The 21,802-nt window shown below is 39.3% G+C and overlaps 1 protein-coding gene across 2 annotated transcripts in view; it reads left to right on the top strand.

The window, feature by feature from the left end:
- Positions 1-21,802, top strand: part of TEX2 (testis expressed 2) — a 53,593-nt gene that overhangs the window by 26,898 nt on the left and 4,893 nt on the right. For both annotated transcript variants that reach the window (XM_086623836.1, XM_086623837.1), the window contains exons 3-9: positions 4,865-5,065; positions 6,738-7,074; positions 8,248-8,495; positions 11,224-11,373; positions 12,784-12,883; positions 16,550-16,682; positions 21,103-21,225. In XM_086623836.1, coding sequence (XP_086479962.1) covers positions 4,865-5,065; positions 6,738-7,074; positions 8,248-8,495; positions 11,224-11,373; positions 12,784-12,883; positions 16,550-16,682; positions 21,103-21,225 — 1,292 coding nt within the window. The remainder of the gene's footprint in view (positions 1-4,864; positions 5,066-6,737; positions 7,075-8,247; positions 8,496-11,223; positions 11,374-12,783; positions 12,884-16,549; positions 16,683-21,102; positions 21,226-21,802) is intronic.

Here is a 21,802-nt window from a genome sequence, read left to right on the forward strand (position 1 = left end):
AAGAAATGAACTTGCAGAGAAGCCTGTATGAACATAGATTAATGTTTTGTATGACCTGATAAGTGTTTCTTGCGCTCCTTAACACACAAAGTAATTGTTCTGAATAGGTAAAGCCTTATAAAAGGGCTTTTTAATGCTTCAGGATTTTAAAAACCATCTCACTGCCCATATTGTAGTGGAACATAATGTAACACGATTTAACAGATTGCAAGTTATTCTTCACCCCCTCGTACAACTATTTTCTATTTGTCAAAATGACCACTGGACAGCATAGATCCTCTGAAAATGAGATAGAGATTTAATCTGTAACAAAACTCATGTGACTATAGGAAAATCAAACTTGATGCTCTCTTCAGAACTTGGTTTCGTATTCTGGCCTGTTCTGCTCTCGTGCCATTATGATAAATGCTGCAAGTAAGATCCCTTTATGGGGCTCTAGGAGTTGGGATTCTGCCAGACTGCTGTCAGGCTATTTTTGTGCAAGTACATGTGCGTTCTGCCCCTTGTAAACATTGAGCAGTTTGCATTTCCCAAGAACTAGTGGAAAATTCCCCTCAGCAATTGCTGAAATACCTGAATGTTAATATTGTCTCCCCCAAAATTGTTCTTTTGCAATGTGAAAGAATAAACCACTGTTACACTGGTTAGCGTGTGCTTCTGTAGATCTCTCTACTTATTTCACTCACGTGTCTTTTGGTATGGGAGGGAGCACACACCCTCTGCCCCCCCCTGCATCTTCAGTGTATGTTTTCTTATCTTCTTATCCTTTAGTCTTCAGTTTTTTAGCTTCCTTTTCATGGTTTTTGTTCTCTGCCCACATTTTTTTTTTCTTCTTTAATGTGTTAGTGTTCTGACTTCCTTATTGGCCTTCTCAAGCATGCATTCCCTTGTGTTTTGCTGGCTAATACAAAAGGTTTTAAGTAACAGCTAAAATGGAAATGATAAATTTACCCTTCCCATTAGAAAGAACTTCTGTGAGAAGACTGTGTTGGCAGTGCCTGCTAGAGAAGTGAAGCTTTTTGAGACACAGCTGTACAGAAAGAGGAGGGTTTTTACCAGCGTGCTGTTCCTGAATATCACTTGGGATTTCATGTTTGATAGTGGCCTCTGGCAGACAAATGTGTTTTCCAGTTAAGATGACGGTTGCTTCTGCCCACCTTAGAGCTTTTTTGTGTCTTCAGATTCCCTGTCAATAAAAGCTAGAAAAAAATGCATTATGTTTTTCCTTATTGATCAAGCGAAATAGTATCGAAGTATTATAAAATCGTGGTAATGAGAGGGATACCAATACAATTAGTGTGAATTGAGTGATCAACAGTCTTTTGAGAATTTCAGTGCTGGAGCATTTGCTTATATCATGTAACGATAATGAATATTACTCCATCTGTTAATATTGCTAAGAAACTCTGGAGCAGTTATAATCCAGATTTGGGCTTTTATTATGAAGTTGACTTGGTGATTCTTTTATTTATGTATTTGAAAATATCATAGAAGTAATGATTTTTATTTATTTTTACTTGCCAACCTGGTGTGTGCCCCCAGCCCTCTGGGTCCTTGGTAAGGATCTTTGGATCTTTTGCAGTTCCCTCCAACCTCCTCTCTCAAGGTATAACCTGCCTGAGCTCTTAAACTAAGTAGCATTAAAAAGTTGACGCTCTGCAGTTCTTACTCACATGAATTATTCTGTTGAACTGCAGTTCGAATAAAAAAATTTACAGCCCAGAGTCATGAAAGAAGAGAAGTAAACCAGGGTGGGCCTTTTAAAGCCGTTTTATGCAAGTGCTTTTTTTGCAGCCCCGTGTGTTCCCCAGAGGGCCGGGCTGGTTGATAGCACTGCTGTGACGAGGGATGCGCCGCGCTCCAAACGCCAGTTCAGCCTCTGCTGCCTAATAAACAGGCCAGATCCTGCTAGCACATGTTTGGGTTTTTGAATAGTAACTGTGACCTTTGCTATAAAAGCCACACTGCCCGATATTCTAACCAGATACTTTTTCAGGTTCGTTGCCAGTCTGGTGATGAGACACTTTCTCCTAATTTCAGCTGCGAATTCAGAGCAACTGCTGACCTTTATAAATGGAGATCACAGGATCAGTGTAAATGGCAAGCAGCTGCAGAGTAGCATATGACTATGGTCATTGTCCTCCCAGAATTACTAAATTTCTTATTTTAACAACTTCGCTAGTGCAAAAAAGACCCATCATACAGTCACTTCTCTCCTACACAAGGAAATCCATTGTTGTTTCAGTAGTTTGGGAAAATCTATTTGTTGCTAGCACGTTATGGTAACATAACGTCTCTGTTTAGATGCATTGCAAAACAGTTTCCGTAGGCTGTGAATCTGTTGTTCCAGTTTCTTTTTGCAAAGAGAGGGGTGGAGATATTTCTGCTAAAATTGTTCTTAAAATGCAGCAATTTTGGAATGAATTTTGGGGTTTCTTGGATAACCTTCTAAAAAAATGGTTTTTATGCTAGATGAAACACTTTACAAAAATGAAAATTGCTGGACTTGGTTAAGTCACTTAACGTAGGCTGGGCCTTGCACCTCTTTATCACTGGTGTGGCTGCAGTATCTCAGTATGTGCTGGAGGGATAAAATTAAACATGACCAGAAGGGTGTTGGATAACAGTTGTAAGCTGCTGAGAAGGTAGAGCAAAGTTTGCGCATCCGTTGTGTGTCCCAAGGTGTTCATGTCATCTCAACTCTCAGCTTTTCATCTTGGAAGCTATGTTCATGGATTTTTACTTCTCACTATGATACGTGGCAGCCAAGAGATTGATGTGTAAATCACACCTTGTTTTCATTGCTACGTGTCCTCTGTTCAGCTTGTGTGCTGGTGTCAGAAAACACCAGCTGGTTCCATCTCAAGTGAGATGTTAAGGAAACTTCAAGTGTACTCTGACCTTCCTTCTTGGCCACCACACATACCTGGAGGTTTCCAGCCCTTCTGAAAATAACATCATAGCTTATCGCAGTTATAAAAAGGGTTGTGTGGCTCAGCTTCATGTGAAGCTCCTCTTTCCGAGAATCCCTTTCTCTTTGTGCCAGCTCGTGTGGTCTTCGGCTGAACCGCCTTGCAGGAGAAGGCAATAAACCTTCGAGGCAGCAAATTTTCGTCTGTATGTTTGCCTGGCTGCAGGCTCCAGACTTTGGTGTCTGAGCTAGAAATAGCTCGGAGATCTGATCCGGGGGGCAGGTGGGAGTCTCTCCAGAGATCTGTGGACCATATGGATATTCAAGTTCTGCACAGAGTGAATGGCTCACGGTGGCTTTAGGCAGCTCACGTGATGTCCTTGTGCTTCAGTAAGTCCAGCTGGAGTTTCTGGCTGAAAATTAATTGCTGTCTGCTCAAAGATGTCTTTGCTTGATAATTTCTAGGAAGGAAATGGGACGTGCTCAAACATGTATCAGAACTTCTGTGCAGAACCTTGATGGTTTATAGACAGCTCTTCCTCATGCATTGTATTTCCTATATGGTAGTTTTATATAACCCGATGTAAGCAAAAAACCCAAACACAAAGCTTCTTCAAAGAGCATGTGTTGGTATAAGTATTTTTGTTAATAAAAGAGGTAGTCTGCTTTGGAGCTGAGCAAAGATGAATGATTTAATCTTTCCTGAACATAAAAGAAATGCTAATTTATCTGGGTTTTTCAGGGTTTATAGTGAAAATGGAGCTAGATGTTTGAGTAAGCAGAACATAGGTATCACTGTTACTATGGCACCTAAGAAAGTGTGTGCTGTCTACTTTGAGAAGTTATATGGCACTGAAGTAAAGGAGCATTAAAATAAATTTTACATTTCTATGTGTGGTTGGAAGCTTCTTTAATAAGTTAAAATGTTGCAGTGTTCTCTGGGATGTCTTGCATAAGGTCGCTGCAGCTTTTTTGTTTTGAAGAACTGTAGGGATGCTCGTTCAGCTCTCCCCACTTCCCAACAGCAGATACTCTCCCCACGACTCTACTCACCTCGGTATTTACAAAGATGCCGTTTTACTTTATGCTCTAGGGTCCATCTGTTTATCTCCTTTGCTTTCCGTTGACGTTAATGAATATGGAATATGCCGGATTAAGGTTTTGATGTGCGGGTAGAAGTAATTATCGAAGCATGTTGTAGGGCAGGTTGAGAGAAGGAAAACTTGTCCTCCTTGAACCAGTATTCTGGCTTGTCTTCTGCCCCATTTATCATCTTTTATTTTCTGTAAGCAGCTGTTAGAGGAGTAACCTCACCCCCATGGTCAGAGCCAGCATTTACGTTACAGCAGGGCTGCTTTGTTTGTTTTCAGTTTCTGTCACTGCACAGGAACGAATGAAATTTAATCCCCACATGTGTGACTCCTGTCTTGGGCAGTTGCACAACGTGTTAAATGATGTGAAACGGTGATGGTGCGTTAAAACAAACTCCGTTGTGGTCTTCCACTGAGTCCTTAATTGTTGATGGTTGAAATGTCAGTGCTGTCTATAAGCAGACAGACTGTTTGCTCTGCCTTGTTGGTGGGTAAAACGTCTGTGCCTGCTGTAGGCAGAGGGGCAGCTCTGCAGGGTGCCCTTCCTTACTGCCTGCCCTGTGGCTCTCCCCAGCAAGGCTGCGGCCGCACATCTCGCAGCGTTTCGTGAAGAGGAGCTGCACTACATATACAAAATTATTTACTCAGAAAAACAAATTGTGTGCTTGGGATACAGTCCTCTTCTCATGCTCTGTCATTTTGATGCTACCTCATTTAGGGCATTTTCTTGCTTTGTTGTATTTGTACAGTAAGTGACATAACTTTGGCAAAAGCTTGGATAATTATATAGAACTTTGATGTATGTGCTGTACTTGGTTTTCCAGCAGCTTAAAAGCCTGTTAACAAGTGTTTTCTTCTCTAGGGATGGATGAATGAAATTTATAATTATGATCCAGAAACATACCATGCTACGTTGACTCACTCAGTCTATGTGCGGCTCGAAGGAAGCACATTAAGACTCTCAAAACCCAATAAAAATATTTCTAGAAGGGCTGTGTACAATGAGCCAAAGCCTGAAGTCACGTATGTCAGCCAGAAAATTTATGAACTTACAGAAAGCAAGGTGAGTGTGCTTAACTTATGTCTAATTTTAACAAAGAATACTTCAAAACTTTTTTTTTTAAATTTTGAAATTTTTTTCACTCCTCTGGTTTCATATGCTGTCATTATGTAAACAAAACTGTTGTCGTGACTAACTTGCCAAAGATTGTGCTGGGGAGGAAGACTGAGCAGGATTTGGAAAAAATTACGTATTTACACAGTAAAGGAAAAGCATGATTTTCTTCTGTCAGTTCAAAGCAGGAGTTAACACATGGGAGTTCAGAGAATCGTTCCCATACATTAGATTACTGCTTGACTGTTGTGAAGCTTACAGCAAAATGCATCGTCTTTGGTGGTTGTGTCTATCCCAAGGCAGTTTGGACAGCATTTGTGTTTCACTTAAAGGGGGAACGTACAGGGTATATGGATGTAAAAGAGGAAAGTGAGAGGTGGCTAGAAGAGACACAACTTGGTGTTGGTACCTACGATCTAGGGAAGGAGAACGGGATTTTTGCAGTTGGAAGAGTGCATCGAGAATACTGCTGGGACTGCTTTCCTACATGTTATTTGTCCCCCTCAAGTCTGTGAAGAGTTGCCATGTGAAGTGGATTCCATTGGCATTTTATCAAGTAATACATCAATACCCCATTATTAAAAGAATGGGTTCTTTTAACGTGCTGCATCAAGAGAGGGCCGTGGCGGTGCAGCTGTAGGAGGAAGCTGTGCTTCAGTTGAGTGTGGGAGTTAGAGGGAGAGGGACCAAGGCAACAGTGAGGAAAACCTCTCTTCGTTTCTCTGAAATCAGTATGGGAAAGGAGCTTGTTGTCAGCTCTGCTTCCCGTAAAAGGAAGATGGTGAAAAAGATAAAGCAAAAACTTAGATTCCTTCCTATTGCAGATTTGTTTTCCCAAAGTGAAGACAAGCAAAGCTATCGCAAGCTACGAGAGCACTTGACTGATGATTGTTCTCCATGGTACTTAGAAAAATTTCCAGTACTTCCCCCTACCTCCACACCCAATTGGTTGCAAAAGTGCTGGGTGCCCTGAATATAATAAGCAAATTGTGGCTATTCTCTAAGATACTTACCCACAGTTTTTGGAGAACATGGGTAAGTTCAGCCCCTAGATTAGAGTTTTTAACTCTTATTACTCTTCTTATCACTTGCATTGTCTCAATTCTCTCTGAATATACTGAATTTATAATATAATTTACAAATAAAGGAATAAAATCACTTTATTCCTTGATCTTTACGTACGTGATGTGACTATTACCAACTTCAAACACTCAATTTCATGAGGTGAGCCTGAAAAGTTGAGTTTTAAAGCTCAGTTTAGATTCTCATTGCCTACCCCGTGGTCACAGAAATAAGGTGGTTATTTTTTCCTGTTTGTTTTTTTTTTTTTTTTTCTGCATAACTAAGAGAATGAGATCTTTTAAATGAAAACTGAGTTCCTCCACATGATTGTAGAAGTCTAAGCTGCTCGAATGGTCCTTGTTTTAATTCCAAGGCTATGGCTCACCAAAGACCTAGTGACTGCAGTGGATTGGATGTCAAGTAGTTATATGTTAAGAGTCAGTTAAACCCAGCAGATCCAATGTAGGATCCAGTGTTCCTGTGTTGTTTATGTGACTACAGAAACATAGAAGATACAACTGAAAAATTAGTTAGTTTAACCCTTTCATTTATCCTTCAGATTTCCCTGGTTCCTAAGAGTCTGGCACGAAAACGGATTTGGAATAAGAAGTACCCTATTTGCATTGAACTTGCTAGACAGGATGACTTTATGGCTAAGGCCCAGAGTGATAAGGAGAATGCAGAGGAAAAGTTAACTGCTGAAAAAGTTGACCTGAACAGTGAAGAATCCAAGAAACCTCAAGATGGAGCAAAGTACACTAGCCAAAAGGATCAAGTGCTTTATCTCTTTGGAAGGACGGGTAGGGAGAAGGAGGAATGGTTCAGAAGGTTCCTTCTTGCATCAAAGCTGAAGTCTGAAGCAAAGAAGCTGTCCAGTTTATGTGGGAGCAAGCCAGGTAATCAAATTTTGTGTTCTAGTAAAAGCATCTATTAAAAGAAACAAACCAAAGTTATGTTTTTCCAGTGGTAGTTATAGCAACTGTGGGGCCATAGTGATCCTTACAGACAAATAATACTAAAGACACTCTTCTGCTCCTTATCTCGGCCTCTCATTCCCACCTTCCCACCCTGCCTTTTCCTCTTGGTAGTATACTTGGCTTTATGCCCTTCTCTATTCTTACTATTTTTAGACAGTTTTATGTGGATACACTATTTTTCAGTGACTGTAACAACTCCTGTAACTTTTGTTAGGATTAATTTTTCAATCCTTTTTTTTCTTTCTGTACTGCTGGAACTGATGTCAATATTTGCAGTATTTGACTCAGTCCTCTTATTGCCTATTCTTCCTCCTCCATCCTTCTTTCCACTCCAGTCTTCTGTGAAGACTAAAGAGCTTTCTCATGGATTAATGTCAAACGGACACATTTTTGTGTTTTAATAAAAAGTCCTATGCTAATATATATATATGAACCAATAAGCACGTTAGTGTACAGTATTGATCAAATGTTTGAAATACTAGTTCAAAACCACCCTCTGATATGATTTTAAATCTGAATGACTTGTACTTTTCTGTTTCTATCTGTTCTCTGATAAGCTTTTTAAAAATTGGTTAACATCATTATTTCTGGCACATAACTGCTTGAAACGCAAATGCAAAATTAATGGCTAATTAAAATTCTAATAGTTACATGCTTTTGACAGTCATTTTAATTGTAACAGCCTATAATTACATTAAAAAAAAAAAGTTTAGTTATAGGTACATTTTAATCACCTGACTTTTATTTTGATCTTTCCCCAGCAGGGCTGTTGGGAATTCTGCCATATGTTATACATATGCGAGTGTCCATATTTAAATACGCTATTGATCAGCTGAGTTTCCAGTCCCACATCCTGCTGAGTGCTGAATCATACCAAATATTGACTAATTTGTGTTTACGACCACCTAAGCACACAGTAGTGGAATTTACTTTTACCCTTCAAAATAAGAAAGCACTAGTCTAAACAATATTTTCTCAGAATAGATTGTATCTGCAAGTGAATTTTGTTTCTTTAAACGTTTGATCATACACTGTGCTTTTGGCCTGTCAGGCTTATTTTCTGTTAAACAGGTATTATTCCTTCTAATTTAGGGATCTTGCCGGCACACAGTAGAACCGATAGTCCATCTGGAGTCCTCACACACAGCCGAAGCAGCAGCAAGGGAAGTGCAGAAGAAATTGCATCCCAGCCGAAGCACAAGGATCTGGCTGGCAATGTGCGGCAGAAAATGCTTCTGGAGTACAGTGTTTATATGGCAAAGTGTGTTCCACGTGAAAAGAAAAGCCCTTCAGGTAGTCCAGTCCTCAGTGCAGATAGCAGCCCTACAGCTGTGAAAAAGGTAATGCTTTTCCCCCAAAAGATGCATCAGAGGTGGTGATACGTTTTATCTTGTTAACTACTACTTTAAAAATCAGTTGTATAGAAAGAAAAATTAATTTTTTTAACTACAGATTGGACTTAAAGTCAGTGTGGGTTTTCATGCTTGCTGGTTCTCTGTTGACCACAGTTTCTTCTTAATGTAACATACGAGTTTTTCATTGATTTAGTTTGATTTCTTATCTCCCAATAACATCTGTGTTTTCTGGCTTTCGCAGTATCTTGTACCTAAAAGATTGTACAACTGAAGGCAATATGGTTGTAGATTTTCTTTGTTAGGAATGCACAGGTGTGTCCTAAAAAACATTGGTCCCAAAAGAACTTGTATCTTATGCTTAAGATTAAAACAAACAAAAAGATGAAACAAAATTCCACAGACCTCCCTTCCCAACAGTAGTAAAAAGTTACTTTTTTCTTTGTATGTTCTAAAGTAGATTGAACTAAAAGCGTATTTTTGAGGTCCTGGCTTGCTGAAACAATTTAATGGTATTTTTAGTCCTTGCTAGTAAAATTGATGTTCATTTTCTGCCGACTGTGGGGAGCTAAAAGGCTGCCTACCATCCCTGAGTGCATCTGAACACCCGATTGGGACAGAGTTGTCACGTAACGCGAGTGTAAGGTGGATGCTGTTTGTAGCCGTTTTTCAGTGCAGATATTTCACTATAAAAATCTTTTTGCAGCCCCACATTTGGCTTCGCTCATGCACTCCGAGTCACATGAGCACTGCTTTTTGCGCTGGACCTGAGAACTGTTTTTCTGTTGTGTGTTTCAGAAAGTGCTTAACCTCTTCACTTCTTACCAAGAATGATGTCCTGGCCCTGTTGCCATGAGTAGGGTTAGGAATTTGCCTTTAGTGTGTATCTGATGGTCCTCTGTCTGAGTCTTGGATGACAAAAGCTGTGGCTTGGGATGATTTTTACTGTAGTATATCTGCTGCTTGAGTTGATGGGGACTTTTCGCAAGGGTGTGTAGTGATAGGACAAGGGGCAATGGCTTTAAACTGAAAGAGGGGAGATTTTGATTAGATCTAGGGAAGAATTTTTTTACCCTGAGGGTGGTGAGACACTGGAACAGGTTGCCCAGAGCAGTTGTGGATGCCCCATCCCTGGAAGTGTTCAAGGCCAGATTGGATGAGGCTTTGAGCAACCTGGTGTAATGGAAGGTGTCCCTGCCCATGGCAGGGGGCTTGGAACTAGGTGATCTTTAAGGTCCCTTCCAACCCAAACCCTTCTATGATTGAGGGACGGAAATGGAATTGGCTCTTGTATAGATTAAAGCTCGATTTGGACAGTCTCGCTTAAAAAGATGTAAGTCATGGATGGATCATATGGTTTCCATTTTTGAAGTGTCTTTAAAAGCAATACTAAATGGCTGATCTGTTATTTTTGTCTAGTACGTAGCAGTGTACAATGTTTAAAGCTACGACTAATGCTTTGGCCTCTTGGACTGCATTTGAATAGCTCTTAATAAACAGAACCTTAATATTAGGTACGACACTCTTAATAAATGAATCCTTAATGTTAAGCACAATCACCATTCATTTAAAAGGTGTAATTCATGTCATGCATCTTTATTGCCAGACTTTTCATATAATGTCCAGAAAGCAGTGGGAGGCCATGGTATAGAATATGAATAAACACATCCCATATTCCCCCAGGAAAAAAGACATTCCAGCCCTCGACAACCCGTGAAGCAGTGATGAATTCACTGCTGAATCTGGCACGTGTCAGAAATCATTCTATAAATAGATCAGCAGTGCTGGCAGGAAACGTGCGTCACAGCAGAAGCAGTTCTGCCTGCGTGAGGCTGCAGCCCTCGGCAGCAGCCCTGGCCAAGAAATGATGTTCAGAACTGTCCCATCTACCGGGTTCCTCTTGGAAAGCACTGCTTTTCTGCTGGCTTCAGAATTTCTGCCTGTAATAATGAAAGGCAAATTCTCCTTTCATTGCAGGCAGTTGAGAGATGTTAAGTATGTCGTTCCTTCATGGAAACCTCCTGGTTTAATGAAATACGTGATAGCATGTACACACCCAAAATTATTTCAGCTGCCTTTGCTTTCCTGTCTATAGGCAGTGATGCAACATCTGCACATGTATCTCCAAGTGTTTTGAGACCAAGACATGATCGTTTTGAACTGTAAATAAAACCTTTCATGCAGCAGAAGGAACAATATGGTTTCCTGAATCCTGTATACAGACACTGGAAGGAAGAATTTGTTTCCCTGTACTGTGTTTGTTTATCATCTGTTTGTGATGTTTCTGAACTGGATTTAAGGATGTAAGATTGAGTCTTGCTTTCCTAAATTTTGATAAAATGAAAAAGAGTAGCTGTTCTTCTAGATCCTATGGGGAAGAGAGTGTGTCTCTACTACAGCCATGTTTCTAAATCTGCCCACTCTGGGCTTATCTGCTTTTTCTGCCCGAGTTTAAATTACATACAACTTTCTCATTTCATTGCCAGAGGTGAATCAGTGTCTATGTGGTCTCATTCACTCTGTTCCGTGCCAGGACGATGACAAGCAAGCTCATGTCAGGCCAGCTGATGTGGTCTCAAAGTTGCTGTCTGTGCTGAGCACATACTGTTCTCGGCTAACCCGGGCTGTGACACTGAACTTCCCAGTGTAAATGAGGCCTTTTCTGACCTTTGTTTATAAAATTTATAGAGCTGAATAACCTGCTCTGTGTTTCCAGTTACCAGATGCCCATGTGGAAGCTGAAGAAGAGGAGCAGGAGGCCTGGGTGAATGCTTTGCTTGGAAGAATATTTTGGGATTTTTTAGGAGAAAAGTATTGGTCTGATCTAGTGTCAAAGAAGATCCAAATGAAACTTAGCAAAATAAAGGTAACTAATCTGGAGACTGGCACTACACATTCCTTATGGAGGAAAACAAACACATAGCCTTTGAGTTTTAAAATAGTAGAAGAAACACTCATTTCACACTTCTTTGTAAAAGACAAGTAAATAAATGTGATGCAGACTTCCAGTTCAGCTTTGCTGTTTGTTTCGTAGTAGGATCCCAGCATGTTAACTTTGCTATTTCAGTTTCAAATGAATGCAACTGAATTAACTATTTGAGTCTGAAGCTTTTGTGCAAAAAGTAGAAGTATTATTGTATATACTTTAGGGATAAATAGAACTGCTTGTAAGTTATGAAATCTGCTTTGAGAAATAGTAGATTACCTTTATGACTGAGATCAGGGAACCACAATTCTAATGTGCTCCTATTAACTTCAGTCATACACTGCTTGCAGGAGAGGGCAGGGGGAGTAACAGGGAGGGAGCTGTCTGTGGGGTGATGGGTATAATTGTGCATCAGCTGTGTAAGTTCAAAGGCTGAAGGGAGGAGTGATGCTTTTGAATGACTTCTGGGTCTTCCCTTCACATTCTGTAGCTTCTGAACAGCAGCAGTTAATCACAGGGCTGTTTAGCTCCTGGTGTTTGGGGAGGAGTTTGCCCCTTCCTAAAGGCAAAGGAAGACGTGCTCTAGCTGACAAAAGCTCTGAAATTGAGCTGCCAGCACCAGCTGTGAGATAGTGTTGCTTGTGCTTAGGAAATAAGCAATAACCTAATTGTGCCCTGGCTGTTTCCACAATCGTGACAGCAGGGTACCCAAACATCTCACTGGAAACAGTTTAAGTGGAAAGACTGGGAATGGGGAATGGACATATTTTTGATAGGTTAAAGCACTATCTGTTAACAGGAGATAGGATTTCTATCAATTAGAAACACTTAAGAGTAAATAGATACCCAAATCATCATGATTCTGTGCCTCTATTATACTAAAATTATGATACAGATTTAAAAGCTAATGTGCTATGAAAGAATTTGCCAAAGACAAAAATAGCTCAGACATTGATATAACTTCAAATATAAAATATGTGACTGAATTTGAAATCCAAAGAAGTCTTTGATTTTTATTCACAGTAAAATAGAATTTACACTTCATTCTTGAGGTTTTTACATGCTTTTGACTAAAAAGCATGCTGGAAGTTCAAGGTCAGCATCTGAACTTTAAGATAGTTTTAAAAACATTTCAAGTTCAGATGCTGAATCTCTCATTAAAATATTATTTTGAAACTGATAAATGTGAAATCCTAGAATTGGAGGAAATTTGTGTAATTGTGTCTGTGTTCTTTCACTGGTGGCTTTTCAGCTCAATCCATTCCTTACATTTAATGATCTTTCTTCTCTTGGGAAATGATGGTGTTTAGTTCATAACATGGATTTGATTTTTACATTCTGTCCTTTTAGTTGCCCTACTTCATGAATGAGCTAACTCTCACCGAGCTTGACATGGGGATAGCAGTGCCGAAGATCCTTCAAGCCTTCAAACCTTCTGTTGATCATAGAGGTAAAATACATGCTTCCTTCTCTGATTTTTTTTTTTTTTTAGGTTCATGCCTTCGTACCTGTGGAGAACAGAATTTTGATCTATCTGCCTTGTGGGTGTTTTAATCAAAGGAAGGTATACTTAATAGGAGCTTATTCTGAGGAGAAACTGAATGGTCTCTATCTCCAGTAGTAGTAGCATCAGGCTTGGTATAAACAATTCTATAGATACAGAAATATGATCGTGTCTTTCTGTTGGAAATAATTACTGAACTAAACTAAAATTTGCATGCAACAGAGATGCAGGCCTGTATGTGATACTCTATCATGGACCACAGAGAGCAATGCACATCATGTCAAGACAGATCTGATTCTGTACCATAGCAGAGAACAGATGTGGCTCTCTTCAGGAGTAGTTGCCCTGTTCTGAAAATAGTGACTCAGAAAATACAATTGTAATAACTCAGAAAACAAGAACACAGTGTTGCTTTGAAAAGAAGCTTCAAAATACAGCATCATTTAATGTCCTTAATATTAAACATGGATTTATTTTTTTTTTAAGCTGAATGACTTTCATACTGCTACTTTATGAATCAGAACTGGTTTTTTTTTCCTCTTCTGTTATTTCTGGCTTGCATATGGTCACAGGGGTATATTTGAGGATACTCTTGTCACTTGAGTAGTTTCACAAAAAGACAAACTTGGGCTAATGTTTTTTAGCTTCACAAGTATTTGTTCTGCATGCTGAGGAGAGGTAGATGCCATCTTCTAAGACATGTAATCAGAGCAGTTTTTAATTTTAAATTGTTTCCGAGTTTATTAAGGGTTTCCTAACTTGTCTCCTCTCACTCCATTTGCTCCTTTAGTCACCATGTTGTTACACTTGGCTGGAGAAGTGAAAGAGATTATTTAACTCAACGTGGAGAAGTTTCTAACTGGTCTAAAGGGAAATATTTCCTTGGAGGACTTGTTGTGGTGCAGCTATGGATTGCATAGCAAACAACTTATTTTTGTTTTAAACTGCACTTTCAACTCTTAGGTGAAGATAGCAAAATCATTTCTAGATGGTGGTAAAACCAATAAACTGGTAGCAAGATGGTAGCAATTTAATGAATTTACAAAACTTGTGAAGAGCCACTGGAGAGGCTCTAAATTACAGGCCAGCAATGAGCCAAACTTCAGCAAGTCTCAGTAGCATATTTAGAACAATAACAGCAAACATGGTCAGAGAAAAGTTCGAACAGATAAATAGCTGAAAATCATAACAGGATCAGTCTTCAATAGCTCTCCTGTGCACAGCGTTTCGAAGTGAGGAACAGACTGTCGTGGTTCTTTATGTAGTGTCTTCTCAGAGCATGAGGGTACTGAGCACAGAGCAGGTATTAGTACCATGTCCTTTCTTGCTGTGCTGGTTGGAGGAGATTGCAGTGCTGAGCTCAGTGGGTTTGGGGGAGTGTTTCTGTTTACTGGGGTGATTTGTCTCTTCAAGATCTTAGTTCTGCTCACTGTTCTTAAAGTTCAAGCAATGGTGGTTCCCCAGGATGGAGAATTTGTGATAGAGTTCAGCTGTGCACAGTATTAGATAACAAGCCAGTTTCTGCTTAGAAGCAATTTAGTCTTCATCTTTGCTCATATTATGTAGTTCATACCTGGTCTTTTTAAGGTTTCTTTAACTGTAGTTTTGATGTAAGACTCACTTGTCCGCACTCTTACTACAGTGCTCTTCTCTAACTCAGATTAACGGTTATAATCAGACCTTTGCAAGAATACCAGATGCATGAAATTTAGAAATGAATAAATAAACTTTTTATTAAAAATGTTGTGCCACTCAAATCACTGACTAAAAGCATGAGAAGGTTAGTAAGCTCTAAGCTTTTCTTATGGGGGGGGGAAAAAAAATCCTAAAACTCCAGGTCGGTATCCAAAGTGAACACTTCTAAGGATTACTGGTTTTTAAAGTGTTTGAGATAATCAGTTATTCAAGGTAGCCTTTTGTGAGGCTTTAAAATGAAGTTACAGACTGTGGTGTGCTTGCTTTCATCCATACATATTTACTAGAGCTTGATAATGAGGAAAGTATTTTTTTTTATTATATGGCTCTTCTAAGTAACTGAATTTGTTAGCAATGTTAGGAAAAAAAAATCTTATTTTTGTTAATACAGTCTTATTTGGGTGACAGCATATGCTGTAGTATTTACTGTACTTCTGTCAAGGCTAGGGAACTAGATAACTCTGAATAAATTTTACCATCTGCCCAATTCTTCACCCCCTCTCCCTCCCCTACCTCCCTTCTTCCCTCTGGAAACTGCGTATGAATGTTTTCTGGCCAGAAGGAATTTTTTATCTCAGTAATGGCATCCTTTGCTTAATTTGATCTACTGTTAAAACAACATTGATGTTTGAAGCACGCTGACTCATTGGCTGTCCAAAAGGTCTGTTTAGCTATTTTCTTGTTTCTGATGATCTTACTGCTGCTTTGTCACTGTAAAGAGGAAAAATCTATGTAAGCTTGTGTTTTGAGTTCTTGTGTTTTCTTTTGAATAGCATTAGGAAAACTATATGATGGAAAAGAATAATTTGGGTTAATAGAGAAGCAGCTTGCCTTCAGTACTGCTTCCAACATGTAATCTCATAGTGTATCAATGACCTGGTCTTTGGGAGCCATGTGTATTTCCGTTGATAAATGGGTGGGATTGAGGACAATGCCATTCTTCTGGTGTGTTTTTGCAGAAGGGATAACAGTTGTTGTATAACTGAAAAATCAGACCCAAAGAGGAGTTACCATTAATTCCTTCCAAATAAATAAAAGTAGAATATGTTAGTGGTTGATGTGCCAGATACTGGTAGGGCATATTGTGTGCAGCTGCAGTGTCTGGAAAAGGAAGATGCATAATCTATGCTTAGTGGCATTTGGCTTCTAATCTCTGGACCACAAATAACTCTACAGCTTTTTTAATCAGTGGGACTGCAGGTTGTCACTTAAGAGGCAGGACCTAATCTTGCAATTATTCCCAAGACAATTCTTTTGGTGATTGCGATGTGAATGGTTTGCCCAGACAATAGGATTTAACTTAATCCTACATGTCTAGAATTTTTCTAAGTAATGACCCTGTTGCCATGAGTCATAAGGATGCCTGAAGATGAGTTACTGAGAGAACGTTTTCATACTTCTTCGATACACCATTGTCAGAGGCTGCAGATTGTGATACGTGACAAACAATGTTGCTCTGGGATTTCAAGTTTTGCTTCATTTAAACAGTGTAAGTAATATACAGGAGTGTCCCCATTACTGTTTGGCTCGGAGCAGTACTGTAAGTAGTGAAGTGAATCCCTGATTGTGTTCTATTTTCTTCATTTTGATTCAGTTATCTTAAGCAGTTGAGGTGTGCATAAATCACACTCCTTTAGTTCATTAGCTGTACTCACTGATCTCTCTTTCACTGGGGCTTCGATTCGTATCTGAACGTTCAACTTTGTTCCATGAGCTGAATGTCAACAGAAAACTTGCCATGATAAGCTTTAAATCATTTGTGAATTAATTACACAATCGGTTGATGAAAAAATAGTTTTTCCTCTGTGGAAAAAGTGTAATGTAATGACTTTTCTAAAAGAAGTTTTGGCTTGACATTAAAATAAAGTGATTGTGGCTGTTCTTAAAGTGGCATCTTTTTGTTGTTTTTAATTTTAGGACTTTGGATTGATTTGGAAATGTCCTACAATGGATCTTTTCTAATGACCCTAGAGACCAAGATGAACTTGACCAAGCTTGGTAAAGAGCCGCTTGGTGAAGCGCTTAAAGTTGGAGAGATCGGGAAAGAAGGGTAAGGTATTACAGTGGCAGAATCAAGCGAGAGCTTTCCTAGTGAAAAACTGACATTTTCCTTGTGTTTATGCAGCTCTGGCGCTGCAGTAGATTGAAAGAAGTTGGGGGGGGTTGCAAACATGTGAGTGTAGATCTTGGTCTTTCTATGCAGCTTTAGTGTTTCATGACACCATTGGTAATAGTCTTAATAAAAGGCTTTTGTAGTACAATCATTTTATATCTATCTATGTATAGATATATTAGTAGGATTTTAAGATGTTCTGTGAATAAAATATAGTTTTATCTTATGCTTTATTTGAGGTCTTAGCCAGTAAGACTTGAATATTGCAGATAGACACATGTAACATTCTACTACAGCATGGTACAGCTACAGTTGTAAACCACGTAATGGTAAATAGGCTGTAATTGTTATGTAGAGACTTTTTCAATAGCTTTATTGCATCATGGGAATAATCACACTTCTACTTTAGTCTGCAGGTTTCCACATATTCCACTTCTATTCACTTGCTATGTCTAAGTGAAATGCCTTACACAAGAACTAATTAGAAAACACACATACTGTAACTTACCTGACTTACATTTGTGCTTTCCCTCTCATTTTTATAATGTTTGAATTTCATCAGTCTGTCCACTTGTATTAATCTTGTGAGTGACACTTGTCAAATACCTATCCTTGTCAGCTGTGAAGCGTTGATTCTCTTTGTGTTATATTCTCTTTGAACTTAAGAAATCTGCAGTCCCTGAACAGTAGATGGTCTCTGATTTAGTGTACAACCACTGCCAACAAATCAAGAAAATACTTTCTAAATCATTTGTTTAGCTATGATAAAATGTTATGATCTTTCAGAGTTAAGATACTGTGTACTTTGTATACTCGTGTCGTAGCTCTGACTGTTTATTCTGAGGTACCTTGAAGTAGTGCTTCCAGCAGCACTATATTATAGCGCAGTCATGACAAGAGAATAAATGTGAAAAAACTAATGGCTGAATGATCTCATACACTGGTAGAAATTCAGAGGATTTAAAATCGACCTAGATTCTTGCTGTCACTGCTTGAAATAAGAATTTCTGAATTTATATCAGTACAATTGGTAGGTGTGATTTTTGAATAATCCTTTTAATCTTGTCCACCCAAAAATGGGTGACAGAGAAGGAAATGTCTGTACAAATCGAATTCTTGCTTTTCTTCCCTATCCCTTCAGGATTTTCTTTGTGTGTTTTTATATCTGTCCAGTGCAAGAGCAGCCTCAGAAATAATTAGTGAATGTGTCGATTTCATTTTTAAAAATCGGCTTGATTCTAGCTGAGCAATAAGCCCACAGCAATGCAAATGTAAATGTCTGTAGCTAAGCAACCAATTACTTGAAGGTATAATCATTAACTGCATTGCTCCCTGCACATGGCTGTGGTGTTTCACATGCTCAGTGCCAGGTACCAGAGAGCAATCTAATGTATTCTAGTTTGAACGAGGTTTTTTTGGTTGCTTGGTTGGGTTTGTGTGGGTTTTTTTTTCATTAAATACAATGGATATTATAAACAAACAAACAAATTAAAGACTCTGAGAAGTATAGAACATTTTGATTCTCATCTATGTTTTCCATTGTGTTAGTTAATTTTACTGGCTTTTTTAATTATCGGTTGACAATTGCTGTGACAAATCAAACTGTTCTGCATGCGCTTGCATCCACAATTGTGTTGTCTAAGTGATGCATGTTGGTTGCTTATCTCATTTCTGTCCCTCAAGAGCATGGAACAAACTGCCTCTTGAGATGCAGTAACCACAAACTCATGTAAGAAAGGCCTCTACTCATCCAGGAAGAGGAGGGTGGGGGAAAGAGCACTGAGTTTTAACTGTCCTTGGGTATCGTCAGTGTAAAGCCAGACAAATGGTTCAATGTTGCAGTCCATTCTATCATTGCTGCTGCATTACTGTTTGAAATGCAAGTGAAGTGGGCTGTTACTCAGTTTGATAATGCTGTCTTGCATCTGCTCAGAAAAATGCAGCTCTCAAAACCAGTGGAAAAATATTTAATTGCCAATTTTATAAAATTAATATAGTAGCAGGTTTTACCATACCAGAGATTAGGCAAATGCAGGCAGGCTAAACTTAAGTTACTACAGTTTCTTACCCCATCAGTTCTTTTTGATATGTTGTACTGTGTAAAAACAAACCGACAAATGGCAATTCATAAAATCATGTGCAATTTGCTCAGGAACAATACTGTAGCTCCAAAGTGTTTTTCTGCCAATGTTTGTGTCGTATAAATGGTCCATTGTATGCAGAGATCCCTTGAAATCTCGCTCAAGCTTATTTGTTGTTGTTCTGTTTAATGTGAAGAAATCTCGTGGTCTTAGCCGGTCGGCGCGTGCTTGCGGAGGCGCGTCGGAGGGCCCCGGTACCTCCGCAAATAAAACGCCTTCTTGTGAGAAAGCGACACCTTTGAGAGCCTTGACAACGCACTGGGCCTCCTTTGAACTGGGTGGTGTGATGGGCACAGGACGGTGAAGTGAGGTCATACCCAGGCAGAAAATGTGTAGTTTGAATGTAACCTAAAAAAGTGGACTTCTCTCTGAGAAGCAGCTCCAGCGTTGCTATTTGGGCCACTGATGGGAACCATCCACCGCCCGAGTCCTTGGGGAGGTGGTTCAGTTTGGTGTGCTGTTTCACTCTTCTGCATCGCTGGGTGAGAAGAGGTTTATAATTCTGATTCCATAGCCTGGGTAGCAAATTCTTCAGTGTAGAGAGGTCATGGGATTACTGCTCCAGTTCTTAAGTTCTTAAATAGGTAGTTAGGAAGGAGTGTGTGCACTGTGAGCTGTGCTTGAGCTGTTCTCTTGTGTTAGGACTTGATGCAGCAACTAACAGTTTGTACAGAAGAGCAGACAGTAGTCTCAGTCCATGCCTTGTGTGAGGTTATTAAGTGCTTCAAATAGATTTCCAAGAACACACACACAAAAGAAAGAAAATGCAGCTATAAACTGTATTCTGAACAAGCTGTAGAATATTATAGTCCTGAGTAAAGTCTCTAGGGCTAAACCCATGTGCTTTTGAAGCTTGTGTTGTGTAACTATTTCAAGCTCTTGCATTTGGTAGAGATCTGTTAATACTGAAGTGTATTCACTGTATCCTTCCCTAATATTAATCCGTTTAAAGGATTTGAAATTTTTTTCTGTGATTGTATACATAAGTTGTTCCATAGTTGAAGTCTAGGAGTTAATTACTACTGTAGGAATTAGTTACTACTGTGTGATATTTTGTACCCTAAGACCAGCACTTACTTGATTTTATTGCTTTATTTTTTCCTCCTGTTCTCCCTGTGACAGTCTTTGCCTTATTCCATGTTAGACTCTTTTTAGAAAACAAAACAAAACCTTAAATCCTGTAAACATCATTCACTGTGTCAGAGGAGCTTAAAAATTCACAAGCCTGAAGGTCAATTTCCCTATAAATACAGTAGGGAAAGGAATATTTCCAGCAAAGATACTGAAGGGAGATTATGTCCTAAATTATTATGGAACAAAAGTATCTCTGCAAAACATCTAAGAAATATTATTTCTCAGGGTTATGTTATATGACTTCTGTTAATAAAATCGCCTTTTTTCTACACAAAATTGGTGAGTGATGACACACACTGTAGCTACAGTAAGGTGAATTGCTAGTTTGGGACAACTTCTCTCTGCCAGTGTCGGCGTCATGCGTTTCCTTTCTGGAGGCAGATGACAAAGATCTGGTTCTCTTGTGCTTTGCACATGTTACCATTGTTGGAGATTGTCTACACTGCAAAAATTGTATATGTGTATAAGTAGACAAAATGGAATTTATTGAGATGGGTTAAAAGTGCTGGGAAGTTAAGGTATATATGCTGTGAAGATAAGATGTATATGTTAGCACCTCAGTTAACATCTCCAAGGGATTCTGGGATTCAGTTGGTAGACAATGTCATTTAAAGTTTGAGTCCTTTGTTTGCTTTTAGTACAAGACAGAATCTCATGTTCATACCTTTCAATTTAAAATCATGTCTTTTGTCAGAGTTTTAAAAGCAAACAGAAAAAAACTGTCCAGGCTACATGCTGCTCAACTTTCACGGAAAGCCATGAGCAGCAACAGAGACGCTATCAAATGTGTTTCAAATAATCTCCCCATTTGATTTGAATGTGTAAAATAACCATTCCCCTGCCATCCTCTTCTATGCAGGATTACATTCCACTGGGGAAAATAAATTTTCTGGTTTGAAACCAGTTCTGACAGACTGCTTTAAGAGTGGTTTCGTTTTTATTCTTTTAGATAGAATTTATAAAAATGAGGCGGTGACATTTCAGAGTCTCTGATAGAAAAACATGTAATGTCAGCCAAGTCTGTACATGATGAATAGCTATTCAAGAATATTACATTTGACCTGGAAATTGCATTGTTTCAGTTTCAGGCCAAGGGCGTATTGTCTTGCAGACAGTGATGAGGAATCCTCCAGCGCCGGGTCTTCAGAAGAGGATGATGCTCCTGAATTGGCAGGAGAGAAGCAGGCGACTCCAGGAGCAGAGGGGTGAGCTGTCTACGTAGTGTTTGTTAATCCTTTCCTCCCTGCCACAATTCCAGACTTCGTGTAACTGGTATCTTGGCCCAGTCCTGTAATGCTCGTTGTCACACAGGATGTCAGAGTATGAGTATATCCAAGCAAAGAAGCGAACATAACGCATCCATTTCTAGAGCAAAGAGCAGCAATCGAGCTATGTACTACAGATTGAAAGGAAGATGCTCTGCTGAGCGTTCTGCCATGCTGGGAGCATCGTTCACCATACAGCACTTGGGCAGAGCAACCTGTACAGTGCTCCATTTGACACCTCCTAGTTCCTTCACTATTAGATTTCAGAGAGCGCCAAGGCTTTGGGCCAGAAAACCTGGGGGGACCTTCCTCAGCACGTCTTGTCTGGTAGCAGAGCCAAGAACAGGATTTTGTTTGTAAACTTGAAATGCTTTGTTTGTATACAGTATTATACCCATACTGATCCTGCTGATCCCTTATTTCCAGTGTGCTCTCTTCTTCAAGAAAACAGCCATTACTCAAGCCTAGCTAGCTTTCTTCCTCAAGGTTTTGTGTTTTGTTTTGTTTTTCTCTTCTT

Source organism: Tauraco erythrolophus, chromosome 20 (genome assembly GCF_009769465.1).
Source record: "Tauraco erythrolophus isolate bTauEry1 chromosome 20, bTauEry1.pri, whole genome shotgun sequence".
NCBI lineage: Eukaryota > Metazoa > Chordata > Aves > Musophagiformes > Musophagidae > Tauraco > Tauraco erythrolophus.